This window comes from Dermochelys coriacea, chromosome 6, assembly GCF_009764565.3.
Source record: "Dermochelys coriacea isolate rDerCor1 chromosome 6, rDerCor1.pri.v4, whole genome shotgun sequence".
Classification (NCBI taxonomy): Eukaryota; Metazoa; Chordata; order Testudines; family Dermochelyidae; genus Dermochelys; species Dermochelys coriacea.
This window is the reverse complement of record NC_050073.1, coordinates 121,759-141,028: the sequence shown is the minus strand read 5'-3', so window position 1 is coordinate 141,028 and position 19,270 is coordinate 121,759. Positions and strand designations below refer to the sequence as shown.

The 19,270-nt window shown below is 61.4% G+C and overlaps 1 protein-coding gene across 3 annotated transcripts; it reads right to left on the bottom strand.

The window, feature by feature from the left end:
- Positions 1-86: 86 nt before the first annotated feature.
- On the bottom strand, positions 87-17,651 carry CD19 (CD19 molecule). 3 transcript variants are annotated; one of them, XM_038406817.2, is made up of 13 exons: positions 8,742-8,758; positions 8,211-8,258; positions 7,812-7,882; positions 6,525-6,632; positions 4,941-4,991; positions 4,699-4,764; positions 3,728-3,787; positions 3,345-3,404; positions 2,922-2,993; positions 2,045-2,125; positions 1,879-1,965; positions 1,075-1,158; positions 87-954 (listed from the first exon to the last, which is right to left on the bottom strand). In XM_038406817.2, the coding sequence occupies exons 4-13, from the start codon at positions 6,619-6,621 to the stop codon at positions 875-877; spliced, it is 738 nt and encodes a 245-aa protein (XP_038262745.1). In that variant the 5' UTR covers positions 6,622-6,632; positions 7,812-7,882; positions 8,211-8,258; positions 8,742-8,758; the 3' UTR covers positions 87-874. The 3 variants fall into 3 exon arrangements, 2 of the variants coding, with proteins under 2 accessions (XP_038262745.1, XP_043373708.1); XM_043517773.1 differs by lacking the exon at positions 1,879-1,965; XR_006282413.1 differs by lacking the exons at positions 87-954; positions 1,075-1,158; positions 1,879-1,965; ... (4 more) ...; positions 4,699-4,764; positions 4,941-4,991 and adding exons at positions 9,001-9,295; positions 10,182-10,432; positions 17,510-17,651 and having other exon boundaries at positions 6,561-6,632; positions 8,742-8,834.
- Between the last annotated feature and the right edge of the window lie 1,619 nt (positions 17,652-19,270).

The following is a 19,270-nucleotide window of genomic DNA, read 5'->3' as shown; positions in this document are numbered from 1 at the left end:
GAACCCAGGAGTCCTGGCTCCCAGCCCCACCCCGAACCCCATGTCCTTTCCACTTCTGACTGTGATCCCAGTGACACAAACTCAGGCCAAGGATAATAGGATTTATTGTGGATGGAGGCACACTGGGGTGGGCAGGGGTTGCCTGCTGTGGCCCCTGCTCTTCGGACACTTCAGGCCAAGGGACAGTGGAGATGTGTGGGGGAGAGATTGCTGCTAGGGAGGTTGTGTACTGGTGCTGGTGCCGACCCTGTCTCCAGCATGTCATCAGGGGGGCGGGTACAGATACTGAGGGTCCCTGTCCCCAGTGTGTCATGGGGGGTACAGACACTGAGAGGCCCTGTCCCCAGCATGTCATCAGAGGAGCGGGTACAGACACTGGGGGGGTCCTGTCCCCACTATGTCATTGGCGGAGCGGCTACAGACACTGGGAGGGGGCAGGGGCCTGTTCCCAGCATGTCATTGGGGGGGTACAGGCACTGGGGGGGGGCCCTGTCCCCAGCATGTCATTCAGGGGAGGATACAGGCACTGGGGGGGCCCTGTCCCCAGCTTGGACATGCACATGTCAGACGCCGAGAGACTGCGGTCCAGCCCAGCTGGATGGAGCTGTCCTTGTGGGGCAGCCGAGCCCAGGGTGGGAGCAGGCCAGAGGCACCTGAGGGCACGGTGTTAGCAGCTGGCCATTGCAGAGCCATGGGAACAGCGTCTGGAGCCCACTGGCCCCTCGCAGCCTTGGGGCCGTCCCCAGCAATGGGGCCCAGGATGTGGGGCCGGGATAGGAAGCAGAGCCATGGGGACGCGGGGCCCTCCCCGAGAGCCCTGTGCTCATGGACTCAGATACACTTGCTGCCTGTCTTGGCCCAGGGGCGGCGTGTCCTAGTCCCGAGTCAGGCTCCGGGGCACCGCCCGCCTGGCGGGTTCAGCTCCAACGGGCCCTGGGGCCCTCAGCCCAGCAGCTGCAATGACAGCAAAACAGGTGAGAGCCCAGGGGTAACCCCGCCACTGACCTCTGCCCCCAGGCCCCACCCCGGGGACCCCCCCGTGCCCAGTTTCACCACCACCCAGCCATCACTCACCGTCTCCATGCAGCTCCATGCTCCCCTCCCGGGGGGGCAGGACGCAGCCCGGCCCGCCCTCCATGTTCTCATAGGAATCTGCGTCTGCGGATGGGAGCCGGGGTCAGAGCCAGGGCCTGGGGGGGTTATTCCCCACATACACACCTCATCTCCCGTGGAGGAGGTGGAGGGCTGAGCCCCTCCCAGCCCTTCTCCTGGGGAACCTCCCCTTGCAACTCTGGCCCTGGGGAGGGGCAGCTGGCGTGGTGGGGGCAGAAACATCTTGGATGTATCAGGGAGAGGGCCTGGTGTGGAGGCCCCAAGGCCAGGGATGGTCCCTGCATGCTGGGATATTGGGGTCACCCCAGGGAGGGGGGCTGGGGGTATGGGAGTGACCCAGGTAGGGAGGCTCAGGAGGATGAACCTCTGGGATGGGGGTCAGGGCACTAGGATATGGGGTGATCCCAGGTAGAGGGACTCAGGCAGCTGAGATATGGGGGTGATGCCAGGGAGGAGGGCTCAGGGGGATGGGATATGGGGTGACCCCAGGGAGGGGGCTCAGGGCGCTGGCTTTAGTCTTGACTCCTGGGGGGGGGCTCAGGGCACTAGCATATGGAGGTGACCCCAGGGAGGAGCTTGGGGTGCTAAGATATGGGGTGACCCCAGGGAGGGGGACTCAGGGGGCTGGGATATGGGGTGACCCCAGAGAAGGGGGCTTGAGGTGCTGAGATATGGGGGTGATCCCATGGAGCGGGCTCATGGTGCTGGGATATGCAGGGACCCAGAGTGGGATATTGGGGTCCCAGCCCCATTCCTGGAGCTCACCTTCCTCCTGGCTGCGGTCCCGGAGGCGGAGATGCCTGGCGGGGGCTGCATACAGAGCCTCGGCCATCTCCTCATAGGCCTGGGAGCCTGTGGGGAACAAGTGGGCATCAGGGAAAGGTCGGGGGTCCCTCTCGCCCCCCCCAGGGGAGCTCCCAGCCCCTCTCACCAGCAGAGTCCTCGCTGTGTCCATCCTGCCGATCCCGCTCCGGCTCCTCACAGGCACCCAGCAGTAGCAACATCCGCAGGTCTGGGCGGAGAGACCAGCCACTGGGTGAGGCCACCCAGTGCCCCCTACAGGCACCCCAGGATCCCACACACACAGTGCCCCCTACAGGCATCTTGGGTTCTCCCCCACAGCACCCCCTACAGGCACCCTGGATTCCCCCCATACACACAGTGCCCCCTACAGGCACCCCAGGTTCCCCCCCACAGCACCCCCTACAGGCACCCTGGGGTCCACACACACACCCAGCGCCCCTTACAGGCACCCCGGGGTCCCACACACACCCAGCACCTCCTATAGGCACCCTGGGGTCCCCACACACAAACACAGTGCCCCCTACAGGCACCCTGGGGTCCCCACACACAAACAGTGCCCCCTACGGGCATCCCAGAATATCCCCCCAACAGTGCCCCCTATAGGCACTCTGGGATTCACACACAAAGACACACACACAGCACCCCATATAGGCACCCCCGGAATTCACCCCCCCACACACACACAGCGCCCCTACAGGCACCCTGGGATTCATAAACACACATACACAGTGCCCCCTACAGGCACCCCAGGATCCCCTTCCAAACACAGACAGTGCCCCCTACAGGCACCCTGGGATTCACACCCCACACACAGCACCCCCTATAGGCACCCCAGGATCCGCCCCCCACACACACACAGCGCCCCCTGCAGGCTCCATGGGATTCACATACACACAGTGCCCCCTACAGGCACCCCAAGATCCCACACACACGCATACCCTGGCAGGGGAGGACTGACCCCGAGCCCCCTCACCCCGGGACCCCACACTCCCTGAGCCCATCACCTGTTACGAGCCGCACAGCTCCAGGGCTCAGCAGGGCACTGTCCTCCTCCGTGTTCTCGTAACACTCGCTGCCTGCCAACACAGGGGGCAGGTCCCTGTCAGCAGCAGCCCGTGTCTGCTCCCCTCTGATGGGCTTGTGGGGCTGGGACACCCTACCGGGGGCAGCTTCTGGACTGCCTGGAGTTACCAGGGATCCCGTTACCTGGGGCCGTAGGCCAGTGTCACCAGGGGAGCCGTTACCGCGGTGATGAACAGGTTGCCAGGGGCGTTGTTACAGGGTGATACTCTGGAAACCATTGCCCTGGGCGTGCAGATCCCTGCCCACTGCCAAGCCCCAGGGTGAGGGGCCCCTCCCACCCTGGGGGATGCCTGGGAGTGGGGTGTGTCCTCCAGGCAGCCCCCGCCAGCACCCCACACCGTTACCTTCAGAGACCTGGTCTTCGGTCCCAGGGCCCTGGCGAGCATTCGTGGAGTGGGAAGCATCTGGGGACGGGGAGGGAGGGGAGCAATAAATGAGAGATACGGGGAGAAAAGCTGTGGGGCTGGGGCTGCAGGGCAGGGTGCTCTGTCAGCCATGGGGAGACCCCCAGAAACTCCACACTCAGTCCTGCTCCCTGGCACACCACAGCCCCACCTATCTGCCCCAAGACCCTGCCCTCAGCCCCGCCCCATCATTCCCCAGCCAGGATCCCGCTCTCAGCCCCACCCCCCATTCCCAGCCAGGACCCTGCTCTCAGCCCCGCCCCCCCATTCCCCAGCCAGGACCTCGCTCTCAGCCCTGCCCCCCATCCAAGTGCCCCCATTACCTGAAGCCCAGTTGCCTCCTGCTCTGTTCTCCTCCAGACTGTTCTCGTAGCAGGCACCGTCTGGGGGAAGGACAGGAGGGCGTCAGGGGAACGGATGCCCCTAAACAGGCCCTGAGCTTCGCCTCCTGTGGAGACCGCAGCCCCCAGTGCAGACTAGGCCCAGAAAGACTGAGGAAGTGGGGAATGGAACAGGGGGGCCTTTCCCTTATAGGGGGCGCTGGCTCCCATCCAGCCCCAGGACAGGGGGGCAGGGCATGGGAAACAGGGCCTTTCCCCTCTAAGGGCGCTGGCTCCCATCCAGCCCCAGGACAGGGGGGCAGGGCATGGGAAACGGGGCCTTTCCCCTCTAAGGGCGCTGGCTCCCAACCAGCCCCAGGACAGGGAGGCAGGGCATGGGAAACAGGGCCTTTCCCCTCAAAGGGCGCTGGCTCCCATCCAGCCCCAGGACAGGGGGCAGGGCATGGGAAACGGGGCCTTTCCCTCTAAGGGCGCTGGCTCCCAACCAGCCCCAGGACAGGAGGCAGGGCATGGGAAACAGGGCCTTTCCCCTCTAAGGGCGCTGGCTCCCATCCAGCCCCAGGACAGGGGGGCAGGGCATGGGAAACGGGGCCTTTCCCCTCTAGGGGCGCTGGCTTCCATCCAGCCCCAGGATAGGGGGCAGGGCATGGGAAACGGGGCCTTTCCCCTCCAGGGGTGCTGGCTTCCATCCAGCCCCAGGGCAGGGACTGGCTGGCTCTGGGGGTCAGGGAATGGGGCACAGGGCCTTTCCCTTCTCGGGGCGCTGGCTCCCATCCAGCCCCAGTGCAAGGGCGCGGGGCATGGGACACAGGGTCATTCTCCTTTAGGGGCACCAGCTCCCATCTGGCCCCCGGGCAGGGACTGGCTGGCTCCGGGGAGTTAGTCCTGTCTCATCCCCTGTGCAGTGGGTGGTGCAGGGTGAGGGTGAGGGGGCTGTTTGCAGGGGCTGTTACCGCTGGACCCCTTGTCCCCCATGCACAGTTTCATGTCCCCGTTGGTGTTTTCATAGCCATCACAATCTGGAGCCGGGAGAGAAAAGCAAAGCAGGTGACCCCAAACCATGACCCTGCGGGGGGCAGCCCAGCCCCTTCCATCACCCCCTCCCTATGCCCCCCCTCCTCACCCCATCGCTGCCCTGTCATGCCCCAACCCCCCCTCTAACTCCAGCTCTCTGCCTTTTCTGCCCCCCACTCACCCTCGGCTGCTGGTTCATCCTCACTGTCCGGGTGCTCATACTCCTCCTCGTCTGCGGGGAGAGGGGGTGTCAATGTGGGTCTTGCGTCCCCCAGTCCTCTTTACTCTGGCCCCTCCCTGTGCTGAGCTGCCATCTCTTGCTCCATAGGGCCCCCTGGGGAGGCAAGGATCCCCTTCCCCCATCTTCCTGCCTGTGGCTGGGCCCCCATTGCTGCCCCCCATACTTTCTGGGCTCCCATCACCCCCCCTTTCTCCCACTGTGTGCCCCTGCCCCATCTGTACCCCTCACCCCACCCCTCAACTGGTTGTATCCCTCTCACACCCTGTGACATTCTATATCTTGGGGGAGCGTCCTGTAACCCCCATATTCCTCATTTTTATATAATCGTGATCCTACATAGAAAGCAGGCCTGGTAAGGTATCAGGGGAAAGGTTATGATCTACTGAAAGTCATTTCTCTATCCATAGATGTGTATCATTAATGAAGTTATGAGATTGTGTTGTATAGTTGTCACTGAAACATGCTGTAAATTGGGGAATCAGCCAGATATTAACTCCCCCAGAGGTAACATCAAGAAAAGTAACCAGCGCCCGGGTGGGGTGTCAAACAACCACCAACAGCCATTGTCCAGCCAGGGAGCTAGGATGCAATGACTCACCTGCATGAGGCCACACCGGGGAATTGCTCAACCTGGCCTGGAGACTCAGCAATGCCCCACAGATATGCCTGGACTTGTGTTCCCCAAGCACATGGGAACAGATACAGAGGCCCCACACTGGGCCTTCCAACAAGGATACTCTGAAGACTCCAACTGAAGGGACTGGCCCAGATTTCAAGGGTGAAATCTGCTACTAGGAACCGCAATATCCAGTGGGGTGAGAAAAACTGCTTAATCTAGATGTTGCCCGGTCTAATAAAGTTGAGAGTTTAGACTGCGTGCTGATATTTTATTTCTTTTGGTAATTAACTCTGGCTTTTTACCTGTCACATAATATCACCTAAAATCTGTCTTTTATAGCCAATATGTTTGTTTTACTGTTTATCTTCACCAGTGAGTTTGTATGAAGTGTGTGGCAAATTGGTCAGGTTTTGCAAAGGCTGGTGTATGTCCGCTTTCCATTGCTGAAGTGGTGAACCAGTTAATAAATCTGCATTGCTCATCTTGAGCCATCCAAGATGGCATATTCCTGAGGTACAGTGCTGGAAGCTGGGGGGATTTGGCTGTGGCCTTTCTCTGTGTGATTCAGGAGTGGCCCTGGGAGCTTTCATGCAATCTAGCCAGGTGTGGGGCTCCACATGCGGTTGTGCTGAGTGATCACAGTGCCTGGCAGGGTTGCTGCTGGTCACTAGCAGGGCATTGTGAGAGACAGCCCAGGCTGGAGAGAGTTCAGGGGGTACAGCAGTCCCATGGTCCCAGGCTGCACCCCAGGGATCCCGTCACACATCCCACCCCAATATGTGCCCCCCATCACTCCCATCCTCCCAGTCTGTGCCCCGGCCCCCTTTCTGCACCCCACTCCTGCAGTGCTTGGAGAGCCATGGAGGGGGGCTGGGTTGGGGTCACCCCGGGGAGGGGTCACTCACCCTCTGACACAGCAGCACTGATGGGCCCCTCTGCAGGCAGTGGCCTCCCCTGCCCTCTTGCACCCAGCGCCACGTTCTCATAGCGCACTGCATCCATCTGCCCCACACCTGGGAACAGGGGGCAGGGTCAGAGCAGGGCTCCCAGAAGATGCACAGTGAGGGAAGGGCGGCATGGGCGGGGGAGTCACACCAGCTGGCCTTGGTGGGAACAGGGAGAAGGGGGTCAATGCAGCCAGATGTGGCAACTCGCCATCCCTGGGGTCAAGCCCCACAAGCCCTGAAGCTGGAAAGAGACACCAGTACGCCCCTCCCTGGGCCGACTGTGGGGACGCAGCCCCCTGGGTGACTGGAGGGAAGGTACACAAGACGAGGGGGGCTCTGCATTAAGACAATGGCTATGATCCGGTCACATGCTTCAGGGCTGTGGCCTATCACCTGCAGGGTCAGGAAGGAACTTGACTCCCTTTGGCTGGCTGGATTCTCAGTTTTATTTTCCCCTTCCTCTGAAGCATCAGGGACCGGCCCCACTAGGGAGGGGACACCGGGCGGGCAGACTCTGAGGTGGGTCAGAGAGCCCTTCCGACACACTGGGCTGGTGGGCTGGCTCCCATGTGCAGAGCCAAGCTCATGGCCCTTTGCAGGGTCAGGAGGATTCTTTCCCCAGATCAGATTGGCTGGGACAGTGGGGGACCTGTGGCCTGCTGCAGGCGTTGGGGGCACCCCAGGCTCCCACTGTGCTCTGCCTGGGGCCAAACAGCTCAGCTGCCTTGGGACTAAACCACTTCAGTGCAACTGGTACATATGCTGTGGGGGGGGTTACAATAGGCTGTCATATGCAGGGGGTCAGGCTGATCCAATAGCCTTCTTTGGGGCTTGATCGCTATGAAAATATGGGGGGGGGCACTCACCTGTGGGCAGGGGTGTTCCTGGAGAGGGTGGGGGAGCAGAGGGAAGTAGGGTGTGGGGGACATTCACCAGCTGTGTTGTAGGGGCTGACTGTTCTTGTGGGAGGCAGGGTGTGTGTTGGGGGGCAAAGGAATAGTGGGGATGTTGGGGAACCAGCAGAGGCAGGGGCCACTCACTGGGGGTTTCTGCAGGGAGCAGGACATTCTCATAGGGGGAGTAGGGCAGGGGGTGCTGGGGGAGAAGGGAAGCAGTGGGGGAATGGGGGCAGGAGGGTGGTGGGTGGGACACTCTGGCGGTGCCTACAGGGGGCAGGGACATTCCTGTGGGGGGCAGGGGCTGGGGGTGCTGGGTAGAAGGTGTTGGGGGGCAGGGGGCACTCACCAGACAGTGTCTGCAAGGGGCAGGACAATTCCCATTAAGGGGTGTGAGCCACGTTCCAGTCCCTGAAAAACCTGGAAATGGAGGACCTACTCATAAGGAAATCAGAATCCAAACTCCACATCACACGCCCCACCACCGCCAGGCAGAAGCCCCGTCTCTCCCGCCCCCTCCCCCAGCCGCCGCTCCCAGAGACACCCCACGGGGTTCAGAGACATCCTGCGCCCGTCTGCCAGACACCCAGAGCAACCCACCACCCAGAGACCCTCCTGCTTCCAGCAGCCCCCTTCCCACAGCACCAACGGACCCCCCTTCGGCTCCCAGAGACCACCCTCATCCCGCCCGTGGCACAGACCCCCCTTCCCACCCTGGGGTAGCAGGTTTTCCCCCCGCCCAGGTCACCTCCTGGCCGGATCCATCAGGCGTTTCCTCCTCTCCTGGTCTGCAGGGCTGGAACCCGGACGGCACAGGCTGTGAGGGGGGCACAGGGGAGCCAGGCCCCCGGGCCCCAGCCCCCCCCAGTGCTCCCAGCACCCCGTGCCCCCTCCCCCACCCAGCCACCTCACTCAGCACCGGTCCCCGACAGCCACTCGCCAAAACCTCCACACCCCATTCAGCACCCTCCCACACCCAGCCAGCCCCCCTCCAGCACCCCTTCCCCCACCCCACTCAGCACCTGTTCCGCTCTCCCCCCACCCCCCGACCTCTGCTCCCTATGGCCAGGGTCATCACCCCAGGACTGAAGGTGCCATTTTTGGGGGGAAGTGCCCCCCACAGTGCGGACCACCCTCCCCGGAGCCCTGAGGACTGAGCCCAGTTGCACCCACCCACACCACAGCACAGAGCAAAGCCCGGGGCTGATTAGGGGGCAGGGCTACAAGGAGGGCCTAAGATGTGGGGCAGGGACTGGGGGCATCCCGGACCCCAACTCACCTCGGCGGATCTGATAGTATCCAAACAGGGAGGCCAGGCCAATAGCAACGTATCCAAGTCCTGCAGCCCCCACGATCCAGGGCTGCCACCCTCCTGGACAGAGACATTGTCACGGGCCTGGCCTCACCCCCGCAGCATGTCGCCCCCCCATGTCCTCCCTGCTACTGCTCCCCTGTACCCACCCCACAAATTCCCCCACCCCTGGGCAGAGACATCATCAAACAACCCACCCTACTCCCCATGGTCACTCTGCCCCTACCTGTGTGGGCCGTGACCTCCAGCTCCACGGCATGGCTGTGGTTGCCCCGGACACAGCGGTAGGTCCCGGCCTGGTCGGGTGTCACTGCGGCAGCACAGGGCTGCGCCAGTGCCCAGGGAGAGCTGAACATGTAGGCTCCGTAGCGCCGAGCCACCAGCTCCACCAGTGCTTCCATGAGGACCCCTGGGCCCCAGCCACTTCCAGGCCAAGGAGCCTTGGAACCCAAGCATCCGGCATGGAGCCATTGCAGGGGAGCGGGCCGTGTCCCCTGCCAGCACCGAGAATGACGGCTCCCTGCCAGGGACAGGGACAGTCAGGGGTGGGAGGGAAGGGTCTGGGGGGTTGTAGGGCAGGAAGGCAGGAGCAGAGGGCAGGAGGCAATTGGGGTGCTGGGGTGTCAGCAGGAACTAGGGTTGCCAGGCATCCAGTTTTCGACTGGAACGCCCGGTCGAAAAGGGACCCTGGCAGCTCCGGTCAGCACCACTGATCTGGCCATTAAAAGTCCGGTTGGTGTGGGGCTGGCAGGCTCTGTGCCCGGCTTCATGCAGCTCCCAGGAAGTGGCAACATGTCCCTCGGCTCCAAGGTGTAGGGGTGGCCAAGGGGGCTCCACGTGATGCCTCCACCCCGAGTGCCGACTCTGCAGTTCCCATTGGCTAGGAACTGCGGCCAATGGGAGCTGTGGGGGCGGTGCCTGCAGACGCGGGCAGCACGCGGACTCCCTGTCCCCTATGCGTAGGAGCCAGAGGGACATGCTGTCTGCTTCCCCAGAGCTGCCTGATGTCAGCACTACCCCGAGCCTGCACCCTGTCCCCGTCACGTGCTCCAACCCTCTGCCCCAGCCCTGAGCCCCCTCCCGCACTCAAACTCCCTCCCAGAGCCCACACCCTGTACCCCCTCCCGCATTCTGAACCCCTCAGCCCCAGTCTGAAGCCCCCTCCTGCACCCAAAACCCCTCATCCCCAGCCCCAGCTGGAGCTCTCACCCCCTCCCGCACCCCAATCCCCGCCCAGCCAGTGAAATGAGCTAGTGAGTGAGGATGGGGGAGAGCGAACGACCAAGGGAGGGGGGAAGGAGTGAGTGGGGTGTCTCACAGAAGGGGCAGGGGGAGGGGCAAGGGTGTTCAGTTTTCTGCAATCAGAAAGTTGGCAGCTCCAGCAGGGGGCACAGCCGGGTCCCTCACCTCCCAGGTGCAGGTGCACAGTCCAGTTCTGGTTCCTGGCCCGGCACCAGTACCGTCCGGCATCCCCTGATTCCAGCCCTCAATGAGCAGGGTGCTGCCGTTGGGCCAGTGCCGTGGGCCAGCGTGGTCAAACTGGTGGGTCCTGTTGTTTGTATCCCTGAACCAGTCCACAGCGGGTGTCTCACTGGCATTTCCCGCAGCGCAGGGGAGCACGACCTGCCCCCCCTGGGTCCCAGAGATGTAGAGCTCCCCTGGCAGGGGTGAGAGCAGGCTCAAACCACAGCCCAGCCCCCTGTCCACCCCAGTCTCTGCTCTCTGGATAGGCTCCCAGGTCCCCTGCCACCTGCCCCCCAAATCAGCCTCCCACTGCTTGCCCCCCTGGATCAGCCCCCCACCACATGTCCCCCAGATCAGCCATCCTCCCCCCACTACCTGCCCCCCGAATCAGCTCCCAGGCCCCACGCTGTCTGCCACACAAATCAGCTCTCCTACCCCCACAGCCTGCCCCCCCAAATCAGCCCCCCACTGCCTTCCCCCTTAATCACCCCAAACACCTGTCCCCAGATCAGCCCTCCTCCCCCACCACCTGCCCCCATGGGTGAGCCCTAGGCCTCCCGATGCCCCCAGATCATCCCCCTGCTGCCTGTCCCATGGATCAGTCACCCTCCCCACACTGCCTCACCCCCGGATCAGCCCCTCTCCCCCCACCACCTTCCCCCTGGATCAGCTCCCAGGACCCCCCACCATCTGCCCCTGCCAACTGCCCTCTGGATCACCCCCTCCTCCCACTGCCTGCCTGTGATGGAGTGGGGGGGGTTTCTTAGTGTTTTGCATGAACAGTGTGTGCCTCAGTTTCCCTGTGTGCTGCGTGTTTTACGAGGTGTTGGGAGAGGGTTTGTTGTTACAGAGGACCAGGTGTGATCTTGCCTAGCAGTTGGGACCCCAGACAGTGGCCTAGAGATGGGGGACCCTAGCAACCAATAACCTGGTGACCAGGAGGCCCACCCCAGCTTGGCAGTCAGCCAGTTCTGGCCAGCGGCAGGACAATGGGCTGAGGATGAGAGGACCCTGTGACCTGAACAACCAGTTCAGCCAGAGGGGAACAGAGGACGGAGAGGAGAGAGGGCCCCCAGTGACCTGTTTACCTGGGACCGAACACAAAGGACAGTGGATATAAGACGCTCGGCTAGAAGGAGGGGGCTGCTGGACTCAGGAGAGAGAGAACAGCCAGAGCCCACCTAGATGCAGGGCAGACCTAGACGTAAGGTGCTGAAACTGGCCAGGCCCGAGAGCCCTGAGAACTGCCTGTGCTGGGTTCAAATGCTCATTAAACCCTCCTGTGTTATGCTGGCTGAGAGTCACTGCAGGCTGCAGATCAGGGGGCATTGCTCCCTCTTGGCATGCGGGTCCCGGGGGCCCAGAGCAAGTAGACTCCCTGAGGGGGCCCACGGCGAGAGACAGGCGTGCTAAGGCTCAGAAAGGTGTGGTTCCAGTAGGCGAGGGGCTTAACCCCCGAGAGAGAGTGGATCTCCAAGAAGGGCTGACGCACTGAAGGGGGTTCCCCCCAGGGACCGCACGGGGCCAAGAGTGGGCACAACCTGGGAGTCCGTGACAACGTGGTAGCAGAGGACGGTTGGCGGATTGCACCCTGTAGCCGGTGGCTGCGAGCACAGGCACTTTGCAGTGAGTGGCTGCCAGCGATAAAATGAGGGAATTGAAGGAACCAGCAAGGAAAGGGTCTAGAACCAGCTCCCTACGAGGGACCTGGCACATCTGTGCAGGGGAGAGAGCAGCAGTAGCTGATTGCCTGGCTGGTAGAGATGTGAGCGGTTCGAGGAGCAAGTTCCAGTTCCAGCGGGCTTTCAGGTTGCCCTGAGAGCCTGGAGTAGCAGCGGGCAGTCAGAGTAGCAGCAGGGGGGCCAGACCAGTTCCCCAGCCAGGAGCAGGGCTTCCCAACCTGGGTTCCCCCCAGTGGATGTGAAGAGATGGAAACTGGAGCTGAGAGGGTGAAGCTGGAGCTGGAGGAGTGGAGGTTATAGCTGACCGCTCGGAGCAGTGAAAACATGAGCTGGAGGAGAGGCGCACCAAGAGGACCTGCCAGGGGGTAAGTGGGGAAGGACCCCAAGGTGCCAATTCTGCAGGAAGCCTAGATTCCGAAGTGTGCCCCGGTGTAATGGGGCGGCAGGGGATATCGGTTCCTCCCTCACTGTCGGTGAGGAGGCTTGTGATTTGAATCCGGCTGACCCGGCGGGTGGGCACGGCTGTCTACCCCCTGTGATGGGGTGGACAAGGCCCAACAGCTCCCTGCTGGAGGCCTCAGGATTCTGCCTCACCCATCCCAGGAAAGGTGCAGTGGAGAGTTCCTCCAAGAGGCTTAGCGCGGTGAGGACACAATTAATCAGAGGGGCTGCTGGAATGGCTAATCCAGGGCCAGGAGAGCCCTATAAAAGGAGCTGCAGAACAGTGCAGTCATTAGTTGCTGGGTGGAGCTGGAGAAGAAGGACTGTGTGCCTGGCTGGATGAGCAGCAGGACCAAAGACAGTCTGCTGGCAGGGACCGGGGGAGTGAGAGGCTCCTAACTGGTGGCTAGGATTGAGCTGAAAATAGTTTGCTAGCAGGGACCAGGGGAGCAATGAAGAAGCTCCTGGCTGGCTGCAGGAACTGAGTAAGGACTGAGTCTGGGGAGGGCTGCAGGAAGATAGTGTCTCCAGGGAGGAAGCCCTGGGGATATGGCCCCATACCAGGGCTGGACTACTTAAAATCCAAAGCCCAGGGAGGGCTAGAGAGACACCACCAGAGGGGCACTAAATACAGTCCACTGGGACCTATATGCTGGCAGGGTTCTGTTTTGGTTCACATGCAAATAGTGTGTGACTCTGCCGGAGAGCTGAGTCACTGAAATAAACATCTGAGAACCACCGAAAGGGGTCAACAGAACTAAAGAACGCAAATGTGCCCAACCAGAGGGGGCACTCGCAAGAGGTGAGTGCTGACCCCGTTACACCCCCTTGCTTGGTCCCAAGGCCATAGAAGCATTCAGCCAAATGGCTAGAGTAGAGACTATGAATGGTTCAAACAGGCTTTGCTGCTTAAGTTTGAGTGGACCCCTGAGGCAGATAGGAAAAGATTCTGGAGTGTACGAGAAACCCCAGGTGTCTCATACAAGGAGGTCACTATCTTGCTGGGGGAATATCTCTGCAAGGGGGAAAAGGGTGCAGGGCCACCCCTGCAGAGGATGGGTATAATTGGGTGGGATTGGAGCAGCTGTAGGAGATCTGTCCTCAAAGCCCAAAGACCTGAGAAGTGCAGGTACTCTAGCAGATAAGTGTATGGGCAGTGGAGGGGGGGAAGGAACCCACATTGGTGACTCGGAAGGGGAGTCACCCAGAGACCTCTCAGAGGTGGGACTCCAGGAAGCCCAATGTGGGGCTGCCCACTAATGCTGGAGCAGGCAGACTCCCTCCATGGGTCCCGAGAGACCTGAGCTGTAATTACTGTGGTGCAAAAGGACACCAGGTGGTGCAATATCCAAAGATAAAGGAAGTCTTGGCCCAAGAGACCCCCCAAAGGGCTAACTTGGTGAAGGGAGGACAGCCTGTAATGCAGGCTCAGAGACTCAGCTGTGTCTATCCCGACCAGTCAGCTTCTGGGGCAGAGCTGGCCTGGGGAGGGGAGGAGGCAGACAGGCTTTTACTCCGAGCCCAGCAGATGGCTGAGCCCAGGGGTGCACAAGAAGACATCTTGGCTCCCCAGTGGGAGCGGAAGGTGGGGGTCAATGGGGAGCATTCATGGGATGGAGAGATTCTGGGACCAAGAGACTTTTGTCGGTGTGGGGCAACCCCACTGGCAGCCAAGAGGCTGTGTAATTTGTGGGGAAGGCTCCCCAACTGAAGCCATTCACCTGCTGATAATTCAGATCCCGTGCAGACACAGGAAGGCTTGGAGGGGGTCGGGGGGACTGGTAGCTGGGGTCCTTCAGTACATCAGCTTTGATGTACTCTTGGGAAGTGACTGTGTCTCTCTGAGACAGGATCTGGACCTGGTGTTCATAACCCCCAAAGAGCTAAAGCAAGAGAGCCCGGATCTCACTCCTCCAGACGGGGGCCAGGAGAGGGCTCAGTCCGCAGGGAAGCACAGGGCAGAGCCCAGTGGGGCAGTCGCCACCTCATCCCCATCGAAGTAGATGGGAGGGAGGTCCGGGGGCTCTGGGACATGGGCACTGAGGAGATGCAGGCACAGCTGATGTGGTGGGCCCGGATGAGGTAGTGCCCAGTGCAAACCTAACCCTGAGGGGTGTCATTGGACCCTCCAGGTTAAGGTGCCTGTAACAAGGGTACATCCAAAATGGGGGGCCCCAAAGAGGTGGGGTGCCCAATCCACTTCCAGAGGCGGTGCTGATGGGGGAATGCGTTGGAGACCTGGCTGGACAGCACCTGCCTGGCCTGACACCAGCAAACTACCTATCAGGGGACGTAACACCTCCAACAGGGGTGTGAGTTACCAGGAACACGGCTTAACAGGGCTGAGACCAAGGCTTTGTCCTGTGGTGGGGAAACAGACACAATAACGGGGGCCGGGCCCCGACCCCACCAGCTGAATTCCAGACCTAGCAGCAGAAGGGTCCTGCCCAGAAGAATCTGAGGGCCACGGTGTGCAAGATCCTGGGGGAGGATCGCAGGGAAAGATTCATGTGAGAGAAGGGACCGGTACCAGGAAAGGGCTTCCAGAGGGAAAACAAAACTTTGAGGGATCAGGAGGCAACTGGTGGTCCACCAGAAGTATCACCGGTGGTTGTATCCGGCTGCGAGGTACCTCTCTCTAGAGATCAGGGGGGCCAGCACACCGGGCAAAGGCTGCCGCAGAACTTTTACAGCCCAAGAAATACACAGGGGTCCACCCTTTCAAGTTGGTGTCTGGAAAGATAGTGAGGGGTTCCGGGACTCAATGAGGGATGACTGGGAGGGGAGATGAAAGGAAAATTCTGCAGAAGGTTCACGCAGGTCATGGGTTTGGCTGGGGAGAATCTAGCCAGGGCCCAAGGAAGCAGAGGGGCTGGTACGACAGTGTGCTGGCTCCTACGGCACCGGGCGGTGGGATAGGGTTTGTTGTTGCAGAGGACCAAGCGTGACCTAGCCTTGCTGCCAGGACCCCAGACAATGGCCTGGAGATGGGGAGGCTGGAGATGCGGGACCCTAGCAGACTGGTGACCAAGATGCTCAGCCCACCTTGGAAGGCAGCTGGTTCTGGCCATGGGAGGACAATAGGCTGCGGAGAGAGGACCCCAGTGACCTGACCAACCGGTTCCAGCCAGAAGGGAACAAAGGACAGAAGAGAGAGGGACCCAGTGACCTGTTTACCTGATGTGATGAAGTGGGACTGTTCTTAAGTTTTCTCTGAATAGTGTGGGTGTGCCTCAGTTTCCCCATGGCAGTTCTTAAGTATCTAGGTGGTGGGATAAGGGTGTATGATCCTTGCAGAGCCTAGAGGGCAGGTGTGTGCAGGACACAGAGACACTGGACACAGAGAATGGCCGACACCTGTTTCCTGGCAGCTGATGGCCTGGGCCCTTCCCCCTGCAAGGTGAGAGCTAAAGGGTTGGAGAACAAAGGAATCAGGTGCCCTCCTGGCCCGGGAAAGGGACAAAGCCCAGAGGAGGGGGCTGGAGAGAGTTTCAGTTTCAGGCTGGGTGGTCGAACGCAGGGAACCCCAAGGCTGGGGTCTACGCTCCCTGTCCCCCAGAAGGACTTGCCTGAGGGGTCCTGGTTGTACCTACAAGCTCTGTTTGGGACTGTGTTCCTGTTGTCCAATAAACCTTCCGTTTTAATGGCTGGCTGAGAGTCCTGGTGAATCCCAGGAAGAGGGGTGCAGGGTCTGCCCTCCCCACACTCCGTGACACCTGGGACCGAAGACAAAGGGCGAGGAGGGGCCAAGGGGGGAGATGATCTTGGGGGCTCAGCTGGAAGGAGGGGAGAGCTGTACTGGAGAGGGGAGAGCAGTCAGAGCCCACCTGGATGGGGCGGAGACCTAGATGTACAATGCTGAGGGAGGCCAGGCCTGAGGGGCCGGAGTGTTTCCTGTGCTGAGTTTGGACACTCAGTAAACCTCCTGTGTTACACTGGCTGAGTCACTACCGGCTAGAGATCAGGGGGCATCGCTCCCTCTGGGGGTGGGGGCCCCGGGGGTCCTGAGCGAGTGGACTCCCTGAGGGTTCCAGGGCAGAGACAGACGTGCTGAAAGCTCAGAGATGCGGTTCCCGGAGGCGGCAGGGGCAGAGGGCCTATCCCGAGAGAGAGTGCGCCTTCAGGGGGGCTATCACACCGAAGGGGGGTTCCTCCCAGGGCCGTACAGAGCTGAGAACTTTGAGTCCCTGACACTGCCCCCCTGGATCTGCCCCCTCCCCTCACTGGATCAGCCCCCTAACATTCCCCCAAAACACTATCTGCCTCCTGAATCAGCCCTCCCACATCTGCACTCTGCCTCCCACCCCACTGCCTGCCATTGCTTAGCCCCCTGGGCCAGGCCAGCCCACCCCTTCAGTGCCTGCCCTCCATTGCTGCCTGCTCCCACCCCGCCCTCCAACCACCACCTTCCCCCCAGTCATCTCCTCCATCCAGACCTTGCCCCACGGCCCTGCCCCCCGCATCAGCCCCTCGATCCTCCCAGACTCACGGCTCCCTGGCACATTGAGCAGCACGTTTCCCCTGCTGTCCCCATCCCACTCGCAGCTGTAGATGCCTGCGTCTGAGGTGGAGACATTGGGCAGCACTAGTGACCCCCGGGCCCCGATGCCCATCCTGGTGCGGCGGGGCGGCTCCCCCAGGGTTGCGTTCAGGCTCAGCAGCTCCTGGCCCCACGGGCTCCTCCACAGCCAGGAGAGTGACAACTGAGTGGGGGGGTCCCCATACACAGCCCCGGACCCCCCACAGGGTAGGACTGCAGCCTTCAACTCTGGGGGATGGGGGTGGAAGAAGAGACACATAAATGGGGAACCAGCCTCCTCCCCAGCCATGATCTCTTAGCCTCCCCCCTCAGTCACAGCCCCCCACCTTTCCCCTACACCGCCGTGGCCTGATCCCACAGAACAGCCTCCTCATCATGGCCCTCCGATCCCAGCCTGGTCCAGCCACCACCTGTCACAGCTCGCCGGCCTCTCCCACATGCCCCCTGGCTCCCCCAGCCCTGAGACATCACCCGGGCCCAGCCCTGGCCCAGACACTCCCCTGCTCCCCCTTTAGCCTCCTCCCAGTCCCCAGGGCCCACCTTCCCCACTTGCACCCTGGCCTCCCCCCATGGTCTCCCTGGGCCACTGCTTCCCCAGAACCTCCCACCTGTGGTGTTGACCCGTCTCGCCATCTCCCTCTGCCTCGGGGGGGCCCCGATCCTGGCCGCCACCACCCAGACCAGCAGCGTCAGCAGCAGGAGGCTGTGCAGCTCGGGCGCCATCCCCTGTGCCCAGTGTAATGGCCCCGCGGCGCCTGGCGAGGGGAGGGCCCCAGGGGCGGGCGGGCCCAGAGCTAGGGCTGCTATTTCCAGCAGGGCCTTGTGGTTGTGGCAGGCGGGGCCCTGGACCATGACATACTCAGCAGAGGGTCCCAGGGGGTAGCCAGGGGCCTTGCAACAGGTGGAGAAGGGTCATGGGGCTCCACAGCAGAGGGGTGCCAAGAGAGGGGTTGCAGCCCCATAGATTGGAGTTCTCTGATTGGAGGGACGAGGCCTGATGCCCCTGGGATTTCCTGCCTGTGACAAGGCATCAACTGAAGGGGAAAGGAGATGGGGGCAGACCACATCCCCTGACCCCATCTCTCCCCCCCCACATCCCCCAACTGGTGACCACCCACCCTGTCTTGCTGCCCCACATCCTGTGTCCCCTCTTGTGGGTAGCTCCACCCCATCTTCCCCAGCATTTCCCCTTCACCCCATGGAACCCCCACCCATGTCCTTCCCACCCTGCATCCCCGCCATGCTCCCTGTCTGCCCCAGTGCAGGCCCTGTGTCTGCGAGTGTCTCTCTCTACCCGGCCTCCACATTTCCTGGTATGTCCCTGGGGGACTCTGGGTTGGTGTAAACACACTTGCAGGTGCACTAGGAGCACGGGGAGTGGGGGGCAGGGAGGGGAGTTGCTTTCTGCCCAGGGGATCAGGCCTGATGGTCTCACCATGTCCCAAGTTCTCCTTAAATCCTCAGCTCTTAGAGTCAGGGATTGGTAGGGGAATCCCAGTTGTCACTGGCATAGACAGGGGCGGGGGGTGAGTGTGTAGATGGTTGGTGGTGGTGGTGGTGGGGCTGGAAATGACACTGCTGAAGGTTCAATTCATTGTTCATTACTGTCTGTGTGTGGTGCGGGTAGTAAGAACAACCTGTGATTTTCAGGCCCAACCCCACAGAGGAGGGGAGAGATGTTACTGTGTGTGTGTGGGGGGGGTGGTTGCCAGGGTCCCTATGGCAGTGGTTGTCAGAGGAACATGGTTGCTGGGGGCGATTGCTCAGGGGAGGGGGGCAGTTGCCAAGAGGATGTGGTTGCTGGCAGTGAGTAGAAGGAGGAGCTCATCACCAAAGAGCGGTGTGACAAAGTGGGTTTTTTCCTCCTTATTATGTTATACATGAGCCTATGTGAGTCTCACTGTTTTGCATGAATACTGGGTGTGCCTCAGTTTCTCTGTGTACTGCACCAGTGCCTAGGTGATGGGAATAAGGGTGTGTGACTTTTGCTGAGACCCTTGGGGGCAGGTGAGGTGGCTCCAGCTGCCTGCACATAAGTGATGGACGGTGCCCTTCATAACCTGAGACCCAGGAGGGGGATGCAACCAGGTGACACTTTGTCCGGGAAGCAAGACAAAGACTGGAGGAGGGGCAATGGGCGTTTAAGAGGCCAGGAAGCTGGAAGTCAGTCAGTCTCTGCTGGCTTGGGGCTCAGGGGGAGGGTCAGGACCCTGGCTCTGGACTCCCCTCCCACTACGATGGACTTTACTGAATGTTCCTGATGTCTGTGCTAACAAGCTCTGTCCTATGCTGTGTTCCTGTCAACTAATAACCCGTCCGTGTCACACACTGGCTCAGAGTCCCGACTGGCTGCAGAGTTGGAGTGCAGG

What these genes read in the sequence shown, in the direction of transcription:
- CD19 (XM_038406817.2), bottom strand. Translation starts at nt 6,621, where the DNA reads ATGGATGCAGTGCGCTATGAGAACGTGGCGCTGGGTGCAAGAGGGCAG. An exon ending in AGCTGTGCGGCTCGTAACAG is followed by an intron (nt 2,126 to 2,921) that starts GTGATGGGCTCA and finishes CTCTCCGCCCAG; the next exon opens with ACCTGCGGATGTTGCTACTG. An exon ending in ACACAGCGAGGACTCTGCTG is followed by an intron (nt 1,966 to 2,044) that starts GTGAGAGGGGCT and finishes TGTTCCCCACAG; the next exon opens with GCTCCCAGGCCTATGAGGAG.